General features: G+C 38.9%; 1 protein-coding gene across 3 annotated transcripts in view; it reads right to left on the reverse strand.

The window, feature by feature from the left end:
- Positions 1–24,551, reverse strand: part of LOC124061065 (inactive N-acetylated-alpha-linked acidic dipeptidase-like protein 2) — a 466,730-nt gene that overhangs the window by 22,030 nt on the left and 420,149 nt on the right. For all 3 annotated transcript variants that reach the window (XM_046392589.1, XM_046392590.1, XM_046392591.1), the window contains one exon: positions 9,945–10,038. In XM_046392589.1, the coding sequence (XP_046248545.1) occupies positions 9,945–10,038 (94 nt within the window). The remainder of the gene's footprint in view (positions 1–9,944; positions 10,039–24,551) is intronic.

Here is a 24,551-nt window from a genome sequence, read left to right on the forward strand (position 1 = left end):
ATTAGTTTGATGCAGATTGCTCTGCTTTTAAGCAAACAGAGTAAAGTGGATTAACTACCAAGAATATAGTACGTCTCATAGATACACGCAAGCATGGGCTGAGTGAGGGGGAATGCAAGGAAATACAGCGTCATAGATAACCTTCATGACAAACAGGACACACATTCTGGTACTCATTGTGTTGTGTGGCAATAGTGCTCATTGCACTCCATCAGCTCTTTGTACAATAAGCTAGGGTTTAATGATGTTTTTCAGCTGATGTTAAGAATATGGAATTTCCATCTATCTATATAGATAGCACAATACTAAATACAATACTTGAAAGAAGAAAAGAAAACATTATTTGAGCATAGAATTTTTTTTTAAATAAAAGAAAGTTCTGTAATTTTTTTGTTCATATTGCCAGTTGTTATGTCCTTTCTGATCACTGATTAGGCAGTCATAATTTAACCTCTTTTTTAATTTAAACTACTTCACTGATTACAACCAGGGATATAAGTGTTTCACTGCTTGTTGTTCATGTTCATATAAGAACTTGTTCAAAGAAAAGTGCTCTCCAAAGTCAAGGTCAGGCTACATTTTTGAGAAATCTTAAATGAAATGTGCATCTTCTACTTATTGTGTGAATAGAAAATTCCTTTCTAATGCATGTAAAATTGTGAGGAGAAAGTCCAGCCTCATTAAATGTAGTCTGCTGTTTTCCAAGACCGGCAACTCTGGATTCGTAACTGAATTAATATGATTGAGTGAGGCCAAAAAACATAGAAGCATAGAGGCATAAATTAACTAAATGGCAAGCTTGAAAGGCCCTCTAGACAGAATGTAAAAGAAAAATTCACACAGTGTTGGCTTTTTAGTTCATGATCATAAAGAGAAGATTTCAGTGTCCATCATGCACAGGCTGTATTCACTTCAGTCTATTTCAGTACATTGCAGTGAAATGTTTTTTTGTACTTATATGTAAGCAAACTAAGCTTGATGTAATTAAACTACCATCCAATTCTCATTCTAGAATGTTATACATGTGCTATTAATTATTTAAATCCCATATTCACATTTACAAAACATTACAAACAAACAAGGCACAGCTTCTAAAGTTATTGTGTCCTAAATGCATATTGGGGTGTGTCATATTCTACATAGAAGGTGTTTGTGTTCATCATGCTTGCATTCTAAATTTAGTTTAGCAAATGCATTCTGAAATGCAAATCCATGTACTTGCAATATGCATAGGCATATTCCATGCTGAGGAACCATGCCGACAGACTCCTTTGATTATGACTCTAAAAGCTCATTGCTTGTCATTAGGCTAACCAGCTAACACTTCACCACAAAATCTCAATGGACATTTGAGTCTACCTTACAGTATTCACGTGCCATATGTACTGTGAAAGAGTTATTGTTCTCTGCTGTCATTCCTACGCTCAACACTGGCCGTCAAGTAAACCTTCTGTGCCAATACACTGTTAAAGATGTGGCACAAAATCCACTGTCCTCGTTCCAAGCAGGAACGCATTCTAAATTCCTTCTGAAGGTAACAGGAGGAGGTGTCAGCAGCCAAACTCTTATTCATACTCAACAGAGACTGTAACTTTGGAAGACTCCTACTTGAATGGCTAAATAATCACCAGAACTCATTGTCATCGAGATCCCAGTTGATTGAAAACATTACCCAACCACGCATATGCCCGTTTGAGGTCTTGCAAATAACGTCTGCTCTGAGGTTTCTGCCTTCTAAAAGTTTTTCCTCTCCACTGTCACCAAACGCATGCTAATGGGGGTTTTGTTGGGTCTCTCTGCCCTAAAAAATTCAATGAAAGAGTTTGGTCAAGACCTGCTCTAATTGGAAAGTGTCGTGAGATAAATTTTGCTGTGATTTGGTTCTATATACATAAATTGAATTGAACTGAAAGTCACTGCGCTGGGATGTACCGTGGTCACCTTCTCTCTTATTGCTATCTAATTATACAGCAAATGTACTTTGGCTTTGCCGCTGAGATATATCTAATTACAGCTCATACAATGTACAATAATATTTAGTGTTATTCATATGGGCACACAATTTACTTTCATTTCCTCAGTGTATTCTACTAATTCCCAGCACTGACAACAGCCATTTCTACCTTTCTTTGGCAGGGCAGTTGAGAACCAAAGGCAGAACTGCCACTGAGCACTATCACCACAGTAAATTAATGGAGATTTATGTCAGATCAGACGAGACCAAAGGCAGTTTTATATGAAAAGAGAAAAGAAAGGAGAACAGTGATTAAAAAAAGTTGAACAAAAGGTTTTTGGGGGTTTCAATTAGCACTGGTTGTTTGATCTGAGTCCCTTCCATGACTGCCAGTCATGAATACTGCAGTGCTCCATGCAGGCTGTGAAGAATCCATTAAATATCACTGGCCCTTTGCCGCAGGGGGCTGCTAAAACACCCAGAGACCAGACATGCACACACATTAACTCTCTCTCTCTCTCAGACACACACACACCCAAGCATTTCAACTCAAACACCCACGCATACAGCCATTTCGCACAACTCAAAATATACTCACACTGATCTTTGACTAGACCCATAAAACACGTGTCCTCACCTACCCAAAGAGCCTACACAACACACGTACAAACATGTGTCCTCTCTTACTTAGACAAAACCACACATAGTATGCTGTTTCAACTCCCTCTTGATCACATCCACTAACATTCTGCTTGCAGAAACATTACTTTCAGAAACTACTCCTTTTTTCTTTTTTTTTCTTTTTTTTTTTTTAACTTCACTTTTGTTTCTAGATAGTTAATGTCAGTGATGACAGCATCTGACCAGTAAAACATACAGATTTTACTTTGTGGCATGCATGATCAAAAATCCTGCTCACTCATCCTGCCAGCCTCTGTTCTTTTCGTTTCTCTAAAGCAACTTATTTTTTTCACGTAAGATGCTTAGAATTTCTACAAAGCTGAAGTATGTGTTGAATTTTGTCCTTACTCTGAACTAGTTGCACATCTTGTAGAATAAAACATAAGCACCCTTCTTAAACATTTTAAAAAATGATCATTTTAGTATTCAAAAACAACTTCCATGATAAGTTTTTGGATTTAGTGTGAAAAAGTGAGAATCAAATGCTTCATACTTAAGCGGATGATTAAAACTGAATACATTTCAATTCACTGAAGATGCACCAGAAGAAAACAAAAGATTAGGACCAACTGCAGGTGCTACATGTGAAGCTGAAGCAGTACAAAATTTCAGTTACACAACAAAAAGGTAGAAAAAGGCTTACAGGCTGGTGAGGCAGGCCAAGGACAAATAAATCAGATAAAGCCAGCAAATAAATCTGTTACAGAGCATGCAAGAATCAAAAGTCCAAAAACAAACAAAGTCAAGTCAAGTCACAACACATTTACAGTTCACAACAAAAGTTATCTTATGGCACTTTTCACATACAGCAGGTCCAGACCATGCTGTTTAATATATAGAGAGAGCCAACATTCCCCCATTAGCGAACACTTGGTGACAGTGGCAAGGGAAAAGTGCCTTTTAACCTTGGAGTAAACCCAGGCTCTATTTGGGCAGCCTAATAGTTTAAAATAAAAATAGAAACAATGAATGAAGGACATTAAACAACGAAAAACATAACCTAGGGAGCAGGGCAGGATATGATTCATGAGGTTAATTATGTTAAATCTGCAATAACAGACTTGTTTGGGCACCCTGGGGTAAGCAGAACAAGCTGTAAACACAACCTCACCTTGTGTTGTTTCAACTTATAACTTGTGGCAAACCTGGCAAGCTGCAAAACCACAACAATGAGCAGAAAGGCATTTAAAATGTGCTCTAGACCTGAGGTGAACCGAGCTGAGGGGTTTGTCACAATGAACACCTTTCGCATTACATGAAGTAATTTGATCCATTGTTCATGTAGAAATATTGTTTAGAGCAGCTTGAAACCCATTCTACTGTTAAAATAACCACAAGCCTATACTCTGTTGAGGAGCATTGAAGGTAAAAAATAACTCCTGGCTTCTAGGTGAACTAGGAGTTATCTTTGATCAGGACATGTCCTTTAACTAACACACATTTCAAAGACTGCATTCTTTCACCTCCGCAATACTGAAAAATTAGGCACATTCTGAGTCAGAAAGATGCAGAAAAATTAGTCCCTGCACTTATAACTTCCAGGCTGGATTATTGTAACTCCCTTTTATCAGGTTGCCCCAATAAGTCTCTAAAGATTCTCCAGCTTATCCAGAATGCTGCTGCACAGTTGACTCACAAAAACCAGCATTAGAGATCATACTTCTCCTGTACTGGCTTCTCTACATTGGCTGCCTGTAAAATGCAGGGTTAGTTGTGGTTCCTAGAGTCTTCAAAAGTAAACTGTGTGTTTAAGAGTGTGTTTAAGAGTAGACTTTCCTGTTTGATAAAGCTTATAGTTAGGGCTGGCCTAGGCCGGCCCCTTGTTATGCTGCTATAGGCTGCCGGGGATCTCCCATGAAGCACTGAGCTTCTCTCTTCCTCTCCCCTCTTCTGCACACATTTTTCATGAATGCATGTTAGAACCGGGGTCTGTTCCAAGGTTTCTGCCTTCTAAAAAGCAGTTTTTTTCTTGCCACTGTTACCAAGTATGGTCTAGACCTGCTCTAATTGGAAATGTCATGAGACAACTTTTGTTGGAATTGGCGCTATATAAATACACTGAATTGAAATTGAATTGAATTGTATTAAAGTAAACTTTGAAATGATAATTTTTAGGGCTGAAAAATACAGAATCACTGGCTCTTTCATTCTTTCATCCTTTTTATATTGGTTAAAATTATAAGATGTTCAGATTTTACCATCAACATGCCAGCTTCTACCCTCCAACCACTGCCATTAACCAACCTACATGCAATCTTAACACATACCAGGAACTATTTATCGTGCCTCACTATCTGTCACCACACACACACATCAAAAAGTATTTATTTCACTGTCCTATTCCTCCTCCTCCTCTTCTTTCTCTCCATCTGGTGCCTCTCTGTATTTTTAACCAGCAGAGATAAAAGCTCTCTCCCACCTGCTTTCTGGTTGAACAGGAACTGCTTGGTACAAAGCACTGAGAGTGTCTTCACATTTCAAAAAGTCAGATTTATAACTTAAAGATGTTCATAATGCCACCTGGAATTAAATTTAATACTGATTTAATGACCACAATAAAGAATCCAAAACTGTTACAAGGAGCCTCTTTTTGATTACATGCAGCTGATGGAAATAATAAAACTAAATGCAAGCAGAAGGAAAATGACAGTCGGAGATGAAATGTAGGGACATGATGTCCCACTGCCTTTTGAAAAGCATGTGCAATTAAAATAAAGCCTGTTCCCCAATGTCTTCATTTCTTAACAAAAACCACATCAAGCTTTATTGTGGTTCCATAAAAACAATTCAAAAAATCTATTTCAATCATCCAACTCCAACTTTGTGGACTAAATATTCCCAAATGTAAAGTAAACATCATTGTTAATGTAAACATATTGTACACTTACTATTACACCTACTTCTGTTCTCTCATTGAAAAATCTGGAACCTGTGTTTCGACAAATACAGTTTATTTCAAAAATGTTACTCCTGGACAATGATGTCTACCACGTCACTGTAAAATTCAGTCTCTGCAAATCACAATTAGCTTCCCAACCAGATGCTTGTACATGTATGTCTGAGATTTAAGGTAACAGCAGATGAATTTGAAATATTAATAAATTAGTTAGTTTAAGTGGCTAATGTGATTTGATCATGTCCACATAAAATTCACTAATTGTTGCTTTTTCTTTGTAATCGACCAATGGACAGGTTGTCTCTTGCCTGGTTCCAAAACTGTGAATACAGCTCTGAATTATCCAGGGCTTCAAACAGGTCTGGTGCTGATGGCTGTTTCCACTATCTGTATATTAACTTCGACCAATCAAAGCTCAGGATTTAATTTTTTAACATAATCTTTCTGAATAGTTAGACAGATATAGACAGCTACATTTTGTAAACGATAGCCATAAAAAATAGCCACAAAAATTGTTCTAAGCTTTGATTAGATAGGTGTATGTAATGTTGTAAACTATGATATATTTATGCAAAACCTTGTCTGTTGTCATTTTGTCATTTCTCTTAAATGTCTTTGAGTTCTCTAGAAATTCAAAAAGAGTCAGAATATCTTGCCATATTGTCTCAAGGAAGACCGGAAAGGTTAACCAGTAGTAGCGCTGTATTTTCATAGATGATCTTTGTGCTCCTACATGGTTGGATTGTTGTTCTTAGAAGGTGTTGTTGTGGTCTTACATACACCGGATAGCAAATATGATCATTTGCTAAAATCAGTGTTTCTTATTGAAATATGACAGACAGACAGTGGGATAAGGAGGAGGGGAGTAATGTCCAAGAATGATAAAACATTGATCCTTACACTGTAAAGGAGTAATCCAGATAACAGAAATGTCACATAAAGCTGTATTAAATCCTACTGCTAATTAATCGTGTAATTCTGTTTTATCATTTGTGTTCTGGCTGGATGATGAGGCCTTTTAGACTTGATAAAATGATGCTCACTTATAGCACCCTTCTTCATTTCACCACTGATGTACCATGATGCCAAGAAGTTGTATGTTTCATGCCAATAAAGTACCTTTGAATTGAATTGATAGCAGTGAGAAAGTGGGTAGGGGAAAAGGGGGTAGAGCGAGGGACAAAGTGACAAAGAAACAGACAGAGGCTACAGGCAGGTATAATAATCACTCATCTCTCTCGGGTCATAATCTGTTCATTAGTCTCAGACAAGGAAGCATAACCACTCAATCTAAGCCTTAATGGGACAGTGCTTACATGCTTAGACAGAGCCAGTGAACCTGAGCCAGTGAGCAATTACCTTAGTGGTACCTTGAATGAGACTCAAGTTACATATGATGGTCTCCATCACTTTCAGTCCCTGATCTGAGCATGTAAGGAATGACAGATGCTAGTATAAAGATTTATTTTATCTAAAGAATGAAGAATTTTATAGAAATAATTGTAAATTCAGAACAACACATACACTGTATAAACTATCTATTCATAAATCTCATTCTTGCTGACAGTGCTTGTACTTGTGGATTTTTCTTGGTATACCACAAAAGTAACGTAACAATTTGTGTATTCTGAGTCTGCATGCAAACACAGCATGCAGGATAAATGTGTCAAAGCCTCTGTTGTTCATCCTCTTTCAAAGGTCATCTTAATATTCAAGGACAGAGTATTTGCATGCTCTGAGACTGTGACTGAATAAGCTGATTTTGGTTCAGACGACCTGAGAGGTTGTGCAGCATGCTAACTGCTGAATATTTGGCAATGTAAATTTGCACAGGGTTCGCTCAGACCTTGAATAAAGTGCTGCATTCTTTTTATTATGCAAGTTGCGCATTTTGGGTGATAAATATGTAAATCACTTGATGTAACTCTGAGGAACCCTCTCCTAAATTTAACATGAGTGTAATTTAGGTTAAAAATGATTCATTATGTTCTTCCCCTAACCTACACTGCATCATACACTGGAAGCTCTATAACTGTAGGCTAACTAGACTTATGTGAAATATTACAATAGCTTCTAGTCCTCCGAATTTGTATTGGCCCAAATATACAAATATACATTTGCGCAGTAAAGACTAGACTAGAGAAAATGTGTTTCCATTTTCATGGATTATATATTGTATTGTATATAATCTGTATTATAAGCACTGCAAGATAATCAGCAATCTTACTGTAGACATAGAGAATAATCCTGCTGTGACAACAGAATATTTCCAGATTGTGTTAAATCTGGTTGCATGCAGCACTAGTTTTTACAAAACAGTAGCCACTCCACTTCAATCTTTTCATTTACTTGTATGCAGCTGTTTACAAGTAAATGAGAAGGACAGGAACTTGAGCTCCAGGACCATATGCTGTAAGGTTCTGTTGTCTGTTCTGAAGCAGATGTAGATGCCCTTTGCTGTGTTGACCTTGGCTGTGTTTTCCTTGGCTTCATGGAGCATCATGCTGAAGAAGACTGAGAGCAGTGTTGTGGTGAGTACACATGGAATGGAAAGACTGTCAGACAGGGAGCTAGCAAACTTGACCTGTCCTCACTGACTCTGGTGAAGCCAGCGAATGATTGTGAGAAACTTTGATGGGAAGTCGAAGGTTTTCCTCAGATTCTCACAGATCACTGTGTTAAAGGCTTTGGCCAAGTTTGGCAAGGCAGTGTAGACACCCACATTCTGCTCTCTGCACTTCTCTTGTGTTTCAGCACGAAGATCAGGACTATGGTGCCTGTTTTGCACGGAAGCTGCACTGACTTTCTGGTGTGTTCACCGTGGCAAGCATGGAGGCAAGCTCGTTCAGGAGGGCACAGGCTACAGTCTTCTCTTGGTCTTTCTCTTGTTCTTCTACAGCATGGTAGTGTCCTTCTCAGTCTTAAAAAGACTTGAGACCTTGACCATCTTAAAATGGTCAAGGTCTACCTGGCATGTCAGGTTCAGTAAGGACCCCTGCACTGCATTATGCCATCCTTATACATCAGGAGGATTGACACTTCAACAGAATGTAGTAGACTTGGGTTTGGTAATGGGGGCCAAACTCTGCCCAGTGTGTCTCCTAGAAGGAGCCAATGAATCCTTCAATACTTTCTACAAGATTCGTGTAACATTCTGTGGCAGGCTCTGCCTCTTCACACAGGTTCTCTCTGATTTCTGCCTGAAGATTCACTTCCACACCAGGGTTCAAGAGTCACTGAATCTGAAGCCTTTTCCTGTGATCTTTGCAACTTTGCAGCAGATCACTCTGTGGTCAATGTAGCAGTTCACTCTTGGCCTCACTCTGGTGTATATTTCTGATGTACCACTGGTATACCAGGACGTAGTCCAAAACAGAGCTGTAATCGGACCTTAAAAATTAAACTCGATATGGTCCGAGCCCGATAGAATTCGGCCAAACCCGTCCAAACCCAGAAGCCGCTACAGCCTGACATTATTCAAATGTGTGCATACACATTTTGCCTTTTGTCAAGAAGGAGTCGTTCATACATTTTTACAGTCAGGCCTGCCTGAACCCAGCCCATATAATGATGGAAACTAAGCCTGAACCCGACCTGGCCTGTCGGGTCCCTATAATATGTCATGTTTTTTATGACACATGTAATCATTTAAAACAGTTCTTGGTTGATTGTGGTTGTCCAGCCTATATGTATTTCTTATAAATTGGTGGAGAGGGAGTGGTGGACTTAATCAAGAACAATGATGAAGTAATATTAAAGTAAAAAATCAAACTCTTCTTCAAGGATAGGGTGCACAAGTAAAATTATAACTTAATTATTTATTCACTGTGGTGCTCCTATTCTTACTATTCTGTCATGTCATGAGGAGGGCGCACAGAGCTGTGCTCTTCTTGTGTTCATGTCCTGAAAGTAATGAATGAGATTACCTAAAGAAAAAATGTAAAAGGAGATGATATTCTATCTGTGCAGCTGTTTTAGCCTCGTGTGTAGCCACTGTAAAAGGTAGAAGAAGGAAGGTTCTTAGCCTTTGTATTTATACTTGGAAAGTTGCCATCGGTGAGCTGTACTATAAGAGACAGCATGTTCACCCTGTCCTTTTGAGAATTTCTTCCTGTCTTCCTGTATTAAAGTTTGCTTGTCTCTTATTATAATTACAATATAATTATTCTTCATCAGTGCTTTTGAGTGTTAGTTCCATGAAGTTACAAGTGCTTAGAGAAAAACTCCATGACAAACATCAGTGATGAATTGAAAGAAAAAATGGAATGTTCAGCTTACCATGGAAGCTTGACATGGAAGAGGTCTTGGCTGGTCAATAATAGCCTTGGTTGGCAATCTTAATGAGAATATCTGATTAAATAAAGCTCATAATGCAGTATATTGTTTCATATTATGTCTTATTTTCACTATTACCTTTGAGTTTGTTTTGAACATCCAGGGCAATGTCCAGAGGGTAGAATGGCAGCACAGGATCATTAACCAGACGGAGAATGGCTTCTGCTGTCATCTGTAGAAACACAGCCAAAAGAAATTTGAATGAATTTATTTTTTTGCATGTATTATTGTCATTCCAGTGTAAGCACAGAACAGGGTATGGGTACCTGGGTAGGATATGCTCTGTAATGATGTACTCAGAAAATGTGCAGGTGAACAGACATTATACTTAGTGCCACTTGATGCCACTAAAGCCTGCACACTGGACCTTTAAGACATTTAGGCTTGGTAGAATTTTTTAATTTTTTACATTTATGTTTAAGACAAAATAAACTGCATGCATATAATTTGACTTGTCAGTCTTTATAAGCTTACTAGCTGTTTTCTTGAATTTGAATAAACCCAGATGAAGAAGGTAGTCACGCGGAGCTCTCCAGGAAAAGGCTAGTTGTAGTCCAAGGATAGTAAGTTTTCACCTTAAAAGAAATTATTTTAATTGTCTTTAGATTTGTATAAAGAAGTTAAAAAGTAACTTTTAGCAACACTCAGTGTGACTGCAGTGACTGTAAAGTGTTGCATTACAATCGTGTCTAATCACAATGCTGTTGCCTCATTCACTAAATAGCCAATAGCAGGCCTCAAAAGATGGCATGTTATGGCTACATTAAAGCTCTATGCATATCTCATCATGATAAAGTATTCATTGTATCAAACATTTGAACATTTGGATGCTTCAACATATGGAAAGCTGTAAAAACAATTTGAAAAATTAAATATATGTAGTGTGCCCATATAATAATTTTCATGCACAATCCATCATGTTATGTTTGTCACTTTTCAAATTGTATAGAAATATGGGTATTGGGTATCATCATCCATTTCCAGAATGCATAAGGTACACTGCCTCTGCTGGTCATTTGGGAGAGCTCACTCAGGAGGCTTTTGCAGCCCTTAATTCATCACAAAGTAGGTTTGTGCTGCAGATTTTCAACTGGGGACAGCATGGTGGTTAGCATTGACATCTTAAAGCAACTCTTTATAACACTTTATCATTTTGTGCTACATAACAGTGACAAGCTCTGTAGAAACACAAGAAAAAAAGTATTTCTAAACAAAAAAGTAACTTGTGTCTTTTTATCAGCCAAGAACATTGCATGTTTAATATAACTGGAGCTACATTCACAAACATTCTGTACATGCAACATACAGAACTTCGTTTGCACTTCTGTCCTATAGAGAAGTAGACAGCAAACTAAGAGAAAGAGAGAGCTGTGGATATGCCATAATCATCTTCAGCTGCTATCAAACCAGGAATCCATCAGGCTACCAGGACACCTTTTATAAAATAAGATAAAAATTTGTGTCTCAGTGTAAAAAAATGACCGACACTTGTCTTTTCATGACAAAAGACAAAATAAAACAAATCAAACCAAACAAACAAACAAAAAACACACAATGAGACCTTTTGCTCCATAGCAGAGAAAGTAAAGGTCAGTTTGCAGTGGAGCTATCTATGTGTGTGTGTGTGTGCGTGTGTGTGTGTGTTCCAGCTGACCTGGTTCATTCCTGGCCAGTGAGCCTCAAGTCTGTCTCCACTTGAGTTGACTCTTGGATGATAACCCCAGTATTCTGTTCATCCACTCAAGGCACACGTCACAAACACAAATGCACACACGCACACACACACACACACACACACACACACACACACTCTCTGTCTCTCTCTTTCTCCCTGTCTCTCCAGGCCCTCACAGGTTGAATGTGTTGGAGGTCAGCCTGACCAAAAACTGCACTGAGAGTGAAAGGCAGACTGCCAACAACCTCGTCACATAATCAGGTGAGGAAGCCACAGCAGTCACTCAAGCATCTCACTTTCACAGAGGCTAACATGTAAACAATACAATTCTTTCTAGATGGATTTAATATACTGGCTTAACTACTGTAAAAACAAAGGGCCTCTGCAAGCATGATCTAGTGTATTTTTTTGCTTCACAAAAGCACTGCTCTTGACAAAAAAAGTAGATAGAGCCATCCAGTTTTAAAAGAATGTCAGTTTTTAAGAAATTTGTTCCCATTTGAGAGTGGTTGATTTGGAATTTGCTGCAAATTAGTAATTCTGTTTTGGTGCTTCAGTAAAGATCAAATGGTGCCAAAATCCAAATTTGATATCAAATTATAGACATGACCAACCAATTTTCAAAGTCCCATTTAAGTAATTCTGCAAAAAATGATGGCATCTCCCAACATCATGATAGGAAAACGACAGTTTAAATGACTAAAAGTTTTATGTTCCTCATAAATAGTGGTGGGTCATAAATAGTGTAGGCAGGTCCTCTCTGAGTGTTTTCTAGTCTTGGTAATCATATTGTTGTTTAAAAAGGACATATTTTGCTGTTTTAATTTTAGTTGAATATCTTCGGTGCTTGTAAAACGTCTGCAAAGTCACAAAATCTTGTTGAATTGTGTATTTTATGCAGCTGACTGCTCTGGTTACTTGTGTGACTTTTATTACAGACAGCATTTGGAAGTTGTAACTTTTACCATGTTTTATGTTGTAATTTTATAGGTTAGCCTGTTAAATTTGGTGTTAGCATGTTGCTCGTTTAATATACCTACTAGAACCACAGTTTGGGGCAATGCTGGTTTAGTGTTGTTATATTGTGAGACAGTCAAGAGAATCACTAACAGAATGTTTATACTGCAATTCTAACGCTCAGCTATTTAGCACTTTGTTGTTATACGAAGCCTATTTTGTTATGGGATTGAACAACATACCAAACCTGAAATCATGCATAATAAGCTTTCATACCTGTGTGGCTATGTCCTATCTGGCCTCTTGCTTAATCTACCAAAGCAGCTATACTTTTATAACAATACTTTGCCAGTATTTGGGAAATGGCCTACAGTGTACAGATCTGCTCAGCACCTCTCTGCCACTGAAATCAATCTGGCAGGGGGAAAGATTAGAGCATTGATTTGAGGCTGGTGAGTAATACTACTGCAGAAAGCATACATCAAAAGCCTGTAATGTGGTGGGACAGAAAAGGCCGTTGATTTCTTATTTATGGCCTTATTTCTGGAGCGTCTCTTTCTAAGGCAAAGGAGAGAGAGAGAGGAAAAGGCAGTGAGAGGAGAGAGGGAGCAATGGTGAGAGATAATGATGGAGGAAGAAAGGCAGAAAAGAGGCCGTGACATAACAGAAAGTAAAAGACAATCCAAAGTAAAGAAATATGACAGTTGGAGTGGAGTGGAAGATAGAACAAACTAGCATGAACATTTTCCTCCTCTCCTGTCATGGCCTTCTCTCCTGGCCAAGATTGCACCAGCTGGGCCTAAATTGAATCATAAGACCAGGATAGATTCAACATGCAACATGAACCCTATGTACAATGAACAATTGTTGCACATTTGAGATTAAATCTTACACCTAGCCAAAAGTGGGTGTTAAGTGAAATGTCTTGACTACTTTCCAAGATGGCATAATATTTGGTGAGTCTAAAGAAGCGGTGATGACACTTGTTATGGTACCCAGGACAGAACACCTATGGTAGTACAACTACACAACAGTGTGCATTCACAGCCTATCATTGACAGCTGCACAGGAGCGTTCAAGAACAGCATGTGGCTTATGCTTCAATAAGATAATATGGCCACCTCCTGTTTATTCTCCCCTACATTTAAATTGTTGTTTCATTTAAAATCTAGAAGTTGAATGTTTTGAGAATATCACATTTGATTGGATCAGCTTGAAAAAAGAATGTACACATAGCTTGTAAACAAGTCACTTATTTATTCAGGGAATTACATTTATTTAGTTGTATGATATTGGATTATGCAGTAATCCAATTGTCTGTTCATAAACACTTTCTCACCTGTAGCTTCTATAATTTCCTTCTCCAGTAACACGGACTTAAAATTCTGATCTCAAGCTACCGGTGATGGTGGAAGCGGGTTCAGTTTCTCTGCAACAGATGCAGTCTCATTAAAATAAAACTTGCCTCATAACTTTGTGTACTCGGTGGGAAACAAGTTTATTACTATTTATTGGCCCACAGTTTTGGGCGGCCATGTTACATTCATGGTTTTTGTCTGATGGAATTGCTTTTGATGTGGAAGAGTAAATATCTTATCATATCACCTTCAGGTGACCTTCACAGCCTCTTGGCCTTTTGAAAGGTAACAAGTCAACTCAAAGCTACAGGGTGAGCTTTTAGCGTGGGGTGGTTTTTGAGTGAACCTGAGTCTCTATAGTCTGACATTAGAAGGTCTTTCCATTTTTTATTCATTTTGTCAATTATCTGACTACCTAAGCCCCCCACAGCTTCATTGTCTGTCGCTGGTCGTGACAGTCTGTCTTGTTTTTTCTTTCTTTAATAGCATTGTTTTATTTGCATGCTAAATATGCATGTACCTGCAATAATGTAGAGTTCAAGTTTAATCATTTTTCACACTTCACAATCTGAGAAATGTTTGCTTTTTTTGGCTCTGAAGTCATTTTTAATCTATTCATTGGTGCCAGTACATTAGATTAGGTTTTAGATTAGATTCAATTTTATTGTCATTACACATGTACAAGTACAATGCAACAAAACGCAGTTTGTCATCACAGCAATATGTCAACGGAAACGTGTACCTAGTATAGTACCTTGTGGTAATTTTAAAACAGCATATACAGTACAGCATATGTAAATATTTATCACAAGGTTAGAGATGGAACCAGTAACAGTACCACATGTCTAGTTACATTTCAGAAAAATTTCACACACCCCATGGAGGTGAGAGGGAGCTTAAACATAATTATTGTTTAAGGTCCATCTTGCACTGGTGATGCCATTTAGAGCCAAAGTACTTGCCGTCTTAATCTGATGGTGAAGCCATTGTATCAAGTTTCTGAAGAAAGGGACTGTCTGCTATAACTGTTTGATTGCTAATCAAACATAAACCTTTTGTTTGAATGTAAGATTGATGTTGATTGATGATGACAGTTAGATAAACCAAAAGTTAAAATCAAGTTGAAGGGTCTTTTTGTTTTTTTAAAGATGGTGTTGTACTGTATGGGGTTGTACTCCATTGCACGTAGTTATGATTTCAGGTTAATAAAACTGTAATCTGAAAACACAACACTGATTGAGACACAATTTCAAAACAAATGATCATATGATGAGGTTTATAATTTTTGTACTGTTGCACAACTTGAATGTCTGAACGGATGCTCTAAAGGAGACATGAGGAGGTAGAAAAGAAAACTGCCAAAATAATGCCAGAAACATGGTGAAAGTTCATAATTTCCTGAAAAAATTTCTGCAGCCAAATCAATAGTCATTTTGTATATTCAAAACAGAAAGAAGCAACAAGAAGGAGGGAAAACTTTATCTGACATTGTGATAACGACTTCCTGTACAGCTAAAACCAAGCCTTGAAGAGATGCCAGACTGAGTGATTGGTACTTCAAACAGCAGAGGGCTCTCCTGTGACATGCTAGCTACCTTTGCTTTCCTCTCTCCCCCTCATACACACACTCAGAAAAGATGTAGTATATTGTCAGTGACGCACCAATGACACGGCCTCCCACCCAACCCCTGTCCTATTCAGATTGGTAGCATCATTTGCAGTCTACATAAATGTATGCGTGTAGACATCTAGAGTGGCAGCATTAAATTCAGAGCAGTGCAGCACTTAAACACACACATCGGCACGCATCTCCACAAGTGCATGTACACAGATGAAGCAGGCGAGAAAATGGAATGATGATGGTCAGATGGGTGCATGGAAGAAGCAGAGCAGGTGACAGAGATCATTTTCCTCTTTCTCTCTCAGTGAAGTGGTAATTCTGTCCGAGTCTGCGATCTCATTCGCCTGCCCGCCTGTTTTCCCCTGAGGCCCGTGGAAAGATGGAGAGATTCTCCTCTGATTCAGGACGCCCAGTTCTCTGGGCCAAAATAGGCCTCATGAATAAACCATAAACTATGTAGTTAAGTTATGTAACGACAGCACATGAATAGATGCAGTGTTGCAAAGTACAGTAGGAGCAGCAGGGGTGGCGTTCAGTTTCACTTCTCAAGTTGTAGTTGAGTACATTAACAAACATTGCAAGAAACGTGATAAAGTGGTACTCGTAATATTTCACATGGCTAGCTGCTATTGTTAATTAATGTCACCTGAGGGAATATTACCTATATTTAAAACAGTGTGTGATACTGCAGCTACCTACACCAAAATTATGGGGTACAGTGCAATTTTTTTTCCATTTCCAGGTGGTAAAAGGGTGTTTGTTAGGATGAACAGCTACTACAGCTGAACAGCACCCAAGCTGGACACAAAATTTATTGAGACTGAGAGCTGATAGGCTTGTTAGCAGCTCTGCTAACTGTGCTGATGTTTAGCATACGTTTACCATATTAAACATATTAGTTTAATCCAGATTGGCATGTTAACGTTTTCTAAATGTTAGCATGCTAACAGGCATGTAGCTAAAATGTAACACTCCTCAAATTATCTGACACAGCTGTACATAGAAAGAAGTGTTATCCATAATGCCGTTTAATTTAATCCAATAATGTATTTGTGATTCTATTTGCTTTCATTTTCTACTATTATACTAATATTATAATAATAACTAATGCTAATAATAACTAATAATATCTAATATTATACTATATCTACTATTCAAACATCAAAGCTCATTATAAAGTGTTCTGGTGTATCCTTAGTCAACATTATAATGAACATGCAACTTGAGACAGCAGGTCAGACAGCGGACAGACTGGTTAAAGAAGTTGTTTGACTTAAATGATTACTGATCATTTTTTTCCATTATCAGATTTTATAACAGTAGTTTCAGTGACTCCCGTTGTTCTCTGCCTGAAAAGGTAAAAAATAAAGATGTCTCTGCTTTTTCTCCCACTTAAAAACGGGATTTAGTGAGAAAGCGATCATAGGAATAAAGTCAGCTAAGGCCTAGGAGCAGAGGGAATACAAAAAGATGTGCGCTGGAATTGAACTGGGGTTCAGCTGGCAGCTGCGGTGCTTTGTGACAATGAGCCGTCTGCTGCCTTTAGGCAAGAGCAAACCACACTCCTGTGCCAGAGAGGAGCTTTTCTAAACAATCACAGTTCAAGGTTCAAGTGTTTTTGTAGCAAATTTGCAAAATGGGCAATTAGATTGGCCAGAGTAAAGTAGGCAGGGTAGATCATCTCTTGTTATTTCAGGTAAATGTACCTGGAATCTCCAGGGACAGGAACAAAGATGGAGACAAATCAGGTAGCAGCCCTCGACTTGAACTGTGTTGAGTTTCAACGTAACATCACTGAACCGGGAGGAAATCTTGGGATCTTGTTGTAAGTGTAGCTTCAACTTTCAGTTACTGTATTAATATATCTACAAGGAAATATTTATTTAAAGCCCAACTACAGGGAATTTGAAAATACCTGTCCTTGATGACATAGTCAATGTATCAAATATAATCTCATGAAAGATGTAAGGCATGCCTCACGCAAACAGATCAGACACTGAATGAGTGGATGGACAGAAAGCAACAAAAAGGCTTTGGGTTTAAAGATATACTAATCAATATTGGTTGCCCCCCAGTCTCCATGCACTGGAGCTTTTGCAGGGCATACTTTTAGTTGTGCGTGCTCCTATTATAGGAATCTGTGGATAAAATTAATTCCTCACATCATTTCTTTGGAGTCTCGATGACTGAAAAGGTCCACAATTGGCAGATTAGGATCCACTGCATGGGTTATTGGATGCCTCGTGGGACTGTTTTATATGTATATAATATCATTTTTTATACTGAAAGTATAGCATTCATAAGTTGGGTGTACACAGTATTATGATAAACTATGCCAATGGCAGATATTGGTCAGATCTTCAGTTTCCTTCACTTGCTCAGCTGCCTCGTTGTAATCACTTTTGGTTATTTGTAAGAGACCAAACATTTTTGCAAATCTTGCCTTTTAGGACCTTGAAGACATTTTTTTGTGCAAAGCAGTTCACAATGTTCCCAGGGAAGGTTATTATAATGATGGTGAAGTCTCTATACTCATTAATACAAAAAACCCTCACACACACGACTGTTGGTGCAAGAGCTCATACACCACCAGCACCCATGGCCTGTGCCAGGACTAATATTTACAGACACAAGACATGCAATGAGCTGGTTTCTGGAAGATATCTTTTCCCTGCTTCAACGAGCCTGAGCTTTAATAACAGATGGTCCCATCGGCAGCACTTCTCTCCAAACACACTCTGTGTGTATGTGTGTGTGTGTTTAATATTACTGACACACAACAAAGTTGAAGGAAGAAATTTCTCCCAGAGACAAGCAGTTATGAGCATGCATAACTGGCAAAGCTTTAATTGGATAAAAGCAGAGTTAAACCTTCATTACCCACAAGTGTGACAACTGTGGGATACATATGGATAAGAAAAATGTAACCTGATTCTGCAATCAGTATCATCTTCAGATCATCTGATTAATCATCTCAGTCATAATGTCAAATAACCCTTAGTTCCATAAAGTAAAAAGATGTGGGACAGTATCTGTGTCTTTCTTCATGTCACTGAACGGACTACCTGGAGAAATAAATAAAAACAACTCTGAGAAGAAACTCATTTCTGCCATTCAGAATCAGCTCATGTGCTGGAGGACAAGTTAAGGATGTGCTGGAGAGCTTGTGCTTTTTATCTGCTCTGGGCCTTGTTAGATCATAGAGCGTGACATATTGAGGAGATGAGAATGAGAACCCTCAGACATGGTGCTAATTAATTCACACTTTGGCGACCATAAAGCCCCCCCTTTTCCGCCTGCTGTCTCTGCGTGGCATTGCATGACATATGTAGCCTGGAAGATTGATACTGCAAATGGTGGTGCTCAGCCATGCTCATTACAGCAGCAGATGGTTGTGTGTGTGTGTGTGTGTGCGTGTGTGTGTGAAAGAGAGAGAGAGAGAGACAAATATAGACGGCAGCAGACTGACAGATTTTTGTACAGTTTTTTGAGCTTGTATTTATGACATACGAGTATGAGTACAGGAACAGGCAAGTGTGTGTGTGTGTGTTACTGCAGTAGTGACAAGGTAAGATTTACTATTTACATTTGTGTCTTATTTATCAAAGCAGCGGAAAGCAGTTTTCCACTCATCTGAAGGGCACTTTGCATGTCTGCAGTGAAGCACACGTTTCTCCTTTGTCCATATGCATTTACAGGAAGATTAAATAAATAAGAGTGTTGAGGCTGAGGGCTCATTCCACTAAATTTGCAAAGCCCCAGAAACACACAGTTTTCATCAGCCGCTCTTTCTTAAGCTCTCGTTGCTCTCGCCATAGCGACCAGCACTCGCTATATGAGTCATACTCACAGATGTATTAAGAGAGCTAGATACAAATCAGAACTTAGTATTTTATTTTCATGATTTATCGAGAAATAATTTGCAGTATCTGTTTTCAGTACTGTTTACAGTATATTGTGCTTTCGCAGGTACACACTGTGCGATTTATTTACAGTTCACAAGAAAACAAAAACCCATTCCATTATTTTGCTGGTTATCGCTCCTTTGTTTATCTTAAATGACAAAGTCATATAAAGTTACGTTTAGTTGCATTTACATGAGCGACACGTTATTGAAACAAATATTTCTTGGTTCTCCTTTTCACTTGTGTCAGTCTCAACTTCATGTTATATTATTTAGATTTAGTGATACATGTGCAGCTTGCATTAGCGAGAGGACTGAAGGGGCTTGGCACAGATTTACAGTGATGTCTGATTTTCACTAATTAATATGTTGAATGCAGTGCATGATCTTATCAGTCACTGTCAAGAAAATTGCTTTCGTGAGTAGAAACTCACTAACTTTGAAATGAGCATCCAAAAAGTCAATTTCAAGCCCTGCTGATGACACAAGGCAGCGCAGCGAGTTGATAGTGACTCTCTTAAGGTTATGCATGGTGAACCAACACAAGGAGGCTGGTAGTTACTTAATCAGTCTCTATATATTCTGAAACAAACAAACAAAATAATATTCAGGGTTATTTATTTGCTGATTATTTGAAATGATATTGTCACACGTCGACCACTACACTGAGTAAAACAGCCTGCATTAGTCATTTATATGCTTTTGTATTGCTGAACTTCAACAATGACAAAATGTTTTGATGGGGAAGTTGGTGTGTTTTCTCTTGTAAAATTTAACCTTTCATTCACCTTAAGCTGCCAAGAAAACATGCGCACGCACACACACACACACACACACACACACACACACACACACACTCACAGACAGGTTGACATTTGTAGCATGCAGATTACATTTCTCCCGTGTTCTGTGTCTGTACTTTGTGAAAGCTGGATGTTCATAGTTTTCATCCAGGTGCTGAATTTCTGCTGTGCCCTTCAGTAAGTCACTCAACCTTGATTCTCTCTCTCTCTCTGCACGGCTTCCAGGCCAAGTGGTTCCATATTGCTGTGTTTGTATAAAAGCTTGTCTCACCGGGTTTGGATGTGTGTGTCAGCAACACAATAGCAGGTCTTTCTGAATAAATCAACCCACGCGGAATCCTTACACGTTACGGCTTTCAAACAGCTACACCTGCTTTTGTACCCACTCCAGAAAACAAAGCCAGAAAATGCGGAAATGCGGAAAAGTATTGTGAGTGGACAGAGTGCATGGTATCCCCAGCAGAAAGAGCACAGTTTGACTGTAAATGCACCATATATGTTGCATATAGCATGAGGGGGGCTTTCTGTAATACATTTAGGTCAGGAATCACTTGACCTGAAAAGAGACAAAGAGAAGAAGAAGGTAAAGAGAAGAAAGAAATAATGAAAAGGCATGGGAAATTGATGAGAGAAGGGAAATGGAGGACAGAAGTGAAGAGGAGGGAAGAGCAGACAAAGATAAAAGCCGATGAAGAAGGTGGGAGATCAGCAGAAGAAATGAGCTTAAGAGAAAGAGAAGGGAGAGGTCATGAGAAACGAGAGGAGAAGAAAAGGTAGAAAAAACACAAGCTAAAAGAAAGAGTGGAGAGTGCCATGAAGAGTATTAAACGTTCTTTGTGTTCCCAGGAAACATATGGCACTCCTGCTAACTCAAAAAGCGAGGCAGACTCAATTGAAGTGTGCGTTACAAAAGGAAGTGAAGAATACAGCAGGTTTTGGGAGACTGTCCCAGATCTGAAGTGCTGGGAACACAGACAGCAAAATCCTCCTGGTGTCCCCGGTGGATGATTTGCTCTACGTAACGCTTCGCTTTAACGCTTGTCGATGCATGTACTGACTGGGAGCGATACCAGCTTATTGTGCTTTAAGTGGAAACTAACAACTTATGCACGACTCAGATAAAATGTGTTCCACCAAAAGAGAGAAATACAAGTGAAGCATATGCTGTTACATGAGTGTTTAACCAGAAATAAGAGTTTACAATAGGAAGGCCCTACACAGCTATGGTCCACTCATGAAAGACCTGCATTTCCAAAGAAAAAAAATATATAATTTGGTCAAATATGGAGAAATAAACACCAAACAGAAGAAGTGCTAAAATACACAAATTTAGCAAATCCAACAGCAGAGGGTTTATCATGTATATCTCACAATTCACAACTCCTTTTCACAACTCATAGGCAAATGGAGATGATATCTTTGCAAACTGTCTTTGCAAGGCACACTGTAAACCATGCAAACCATGTAAAACAACGTGGACAACATAAATTTAGCAAATTTTCATCTCAATGGTGTTTATCTACATGCTTTAGCACAAGAAGCCCAGTAAAGAAGTGCCTTGAACTGTATCATTTTATCTGTTTAAAGGACAATTGAGTCACGTGTAGAAGACAACCATTTACAAGCCAGACCACTAGCTTTACAATCAATCCTGAAACCTTGTTGACTTTATTAGGGACTTGAAGACCAGTTTTAAAAAAAAAGCTATAAACACACAACTTTGAAGCTGATTTGGTAAACTACTTTACAATCAGTGTGAAAACATTTATTTGAAGTCATGTTTCTGACTACATGAAGATCTCCACCAGCCAGTGACTAACTTTATCTATCTGAAGTTTGGTTCCAGGCTGGAAGTGGAACCGCCGATTTACTTGAGCTTTATTTCCAAAAACAGCTGCCTGCTGCAGCTGGAGACAACGTCGTACAGGATGGTGAGACTGGACCAAAACAATGAGGGTTTTTTTTTTTTTTTTTTTTTTCTTTTAAAAACAAAAGCAATGAACAAAAAACATGCTCAAATCCTTCAGAGAGCTGTGGGGATCCGAAAAGACGGATGATAATTCTCTGTGAGTTCCTCACTACCAGAGAATTTAAAAGCGACTGAAAACACACGCAGTTAACATCACAGGGGCTGAAAACAGTGTCTGTGGCTTCTCTGATATGTCCTGCATTGTTCCCTAATCATTCTTTAATTCATTCAGCGCTTGTAATAATAATTTAAAAAAACATGGTGTACTTTTAATGCTAACATTTCGTGTTTGATTGTACATGTAATGGCATTGTGTTACATTCGCACAACTGACTGTCAGTCTCCTGCTTTTCTTAAATTTATTTAAGGGACTGGAGACTTTTAACAATTCTAGCATGTTCAGTAAATGAATAAGTCACCCCCAAAGACTGAAAGAACCTTTCAGAGAGATGGTCACCCTTGGTGTCTTATATTCAGTATCTCCATACATCCCTCTCAGGTCTGGCAGAAGATGCCTCCAATCATCAGTATATAAGAGAGCTGATGAAAGTGTGTGGTGTGAGATCTTATTGTCTCTTTAAAGTTTTCTACCTTTGTGTGTGTGTGTGTGTGTGTGTAGAGGGTGTGTGTGTTTATTAAACAGCTCTGTCAGCTCAGCTTTCAGTCGGTTTGATGGGCTGTGATTGGATGTGACAGCAATGGAGGCAGTAAGAGGACACGCACCCACACACATGCACACACACACACACATAATCCATGCACACAGATCAGGTCTTGTGGGAGAGAGATCTCTCTCACATTCATCTTTAATCCCCAGAAAACACAATGAAAACCTCACCTCTCCCCTGCCTGCCAATCATCCGAGCCTGATAACTCGTCTTTTTGACTCCCAGTAGAAATACTTTATTTTAAACGACAGCACACATGCTGACTCCATCCATACAGCTTATAGCCAGGACTCTCTCTCTCTCTCTCTCTCTCTGTGTGTGTGTGTGTGTGTGTGTGTGTGTGTGTGTGTGTGTGTGTGTTGGCCCGTATCTTTGGGTCTCTGAGGTGTTTCCCTTCTCTCTCAAACATCTAACTTCTCTCCATCAACAGCACCCCGGGAGCAGCCGCATCACATTTTCATGTCCGTCTATTGATTAAATCGTAATGCCAATCAATTTTTTATCCTCTGCATCTTCAGTGCTGTTGTGAAAGTGTGTGTTGGAGAAGACAGCATTCACTATCACAAGAAAAGAATGGAGGAGAATAAAAACCAAGAAGGTAATAACAAAAGCAGAGTAGCAGTACACTTGTGTTATTCCATAAAAGAAGCCCTGGGCCATTTTACAATATGTTCATCCACTGGTGTTTTTTGGCAACGCTGGGGTAGAGCTGCATTATGTTTTGCTTTAATAATTCATCAGATGTGGGGTTTGAAAGTTAGAGTGCCATACCTGCCAGCTCAGCCTACAGCCTATAGAGAGGCTGTGTGCTGTGGTGTTAAAAATGCACTCACAGTCACACACCTGTCATGTAACCTTGTGTTATTAGGTGTAAACTCAGTTTTGTACGCCTGGATGGCTTTATTACTGTGTGTTTGTGTGCGTCTATGGTGATACAAGATGAGTGGACGCATGTTCTTCTCCATCCCCCTGAGGAGAAGGGGAAGCACGTGAACTCATCAGTGAGGTTTTGATTCACATACATCTTTTAACAATTTAAATTTAAGTGTCATTTTGCCAAACTAAAAATTTGTTTCTCACTCCTTTAATTGGCTTTACTGGGTAACACCACTGCAGGGCACATTGTGGGACTGACTAATAGAGCCAGAGAAGAGCGGGAGTAAGAGAAGACGGGCTCACTAGAGTATTTATGCAAAGACAGAGAAAGAAAGACATCTCTGGCGTCAAAGCAGCCCAGCTCTCCACCTTGTGAAATAATTAACATGAGCAAAGTGGAGAGAGGACAGGCAAGCGACAAGCAGTCGGTCCGTTAAGCGTGGGTCTCAGTCCACTGTCAGGTGGCCTTTTGAGTGGTTTGTTTGTGGTGGCCCAACTACGTCATTTGTAAGAGAAGAGATTATTTTAGAACGATTTTAAAAGCTAAACTATCCATCTGTTGATTGTGTCATCTTATAATTTATTTGTATAAGCTTTGTGCATAGTTCGGTCGTCAATCGTTCGGTAAAGCAACAATGTGTCAGATTTAGCACTGTGGTTCGGACCAAATGAACCAAACTACAGGTGTGAAAACACCCTCAAAGTCTTTTGCGCACCGTACCATCTACTGTACACTGATCCAAACATGGCTACACCCAGCTTTGGTGATGGGTGTTACTAAGGTTACTTCTTGAAAATGACAAACATGACTTTATTGTGCCCAAATCTCTGACAACTGGCGTTTCTTCAAACTG

This window comes from Scatophagus argus, chromosome 6 (genome assembly GCF_020382885.2).
Source record: "Scatophagus argus isolate fScaArg1 chromosome 6, fScaArg1.pri, whole genome shotgun sequence".
NCBI lineage: Eukaryota > Metazoa > Chordata > Actinopteri > Scatophagidae > Scatophagus > Scatophagus argus.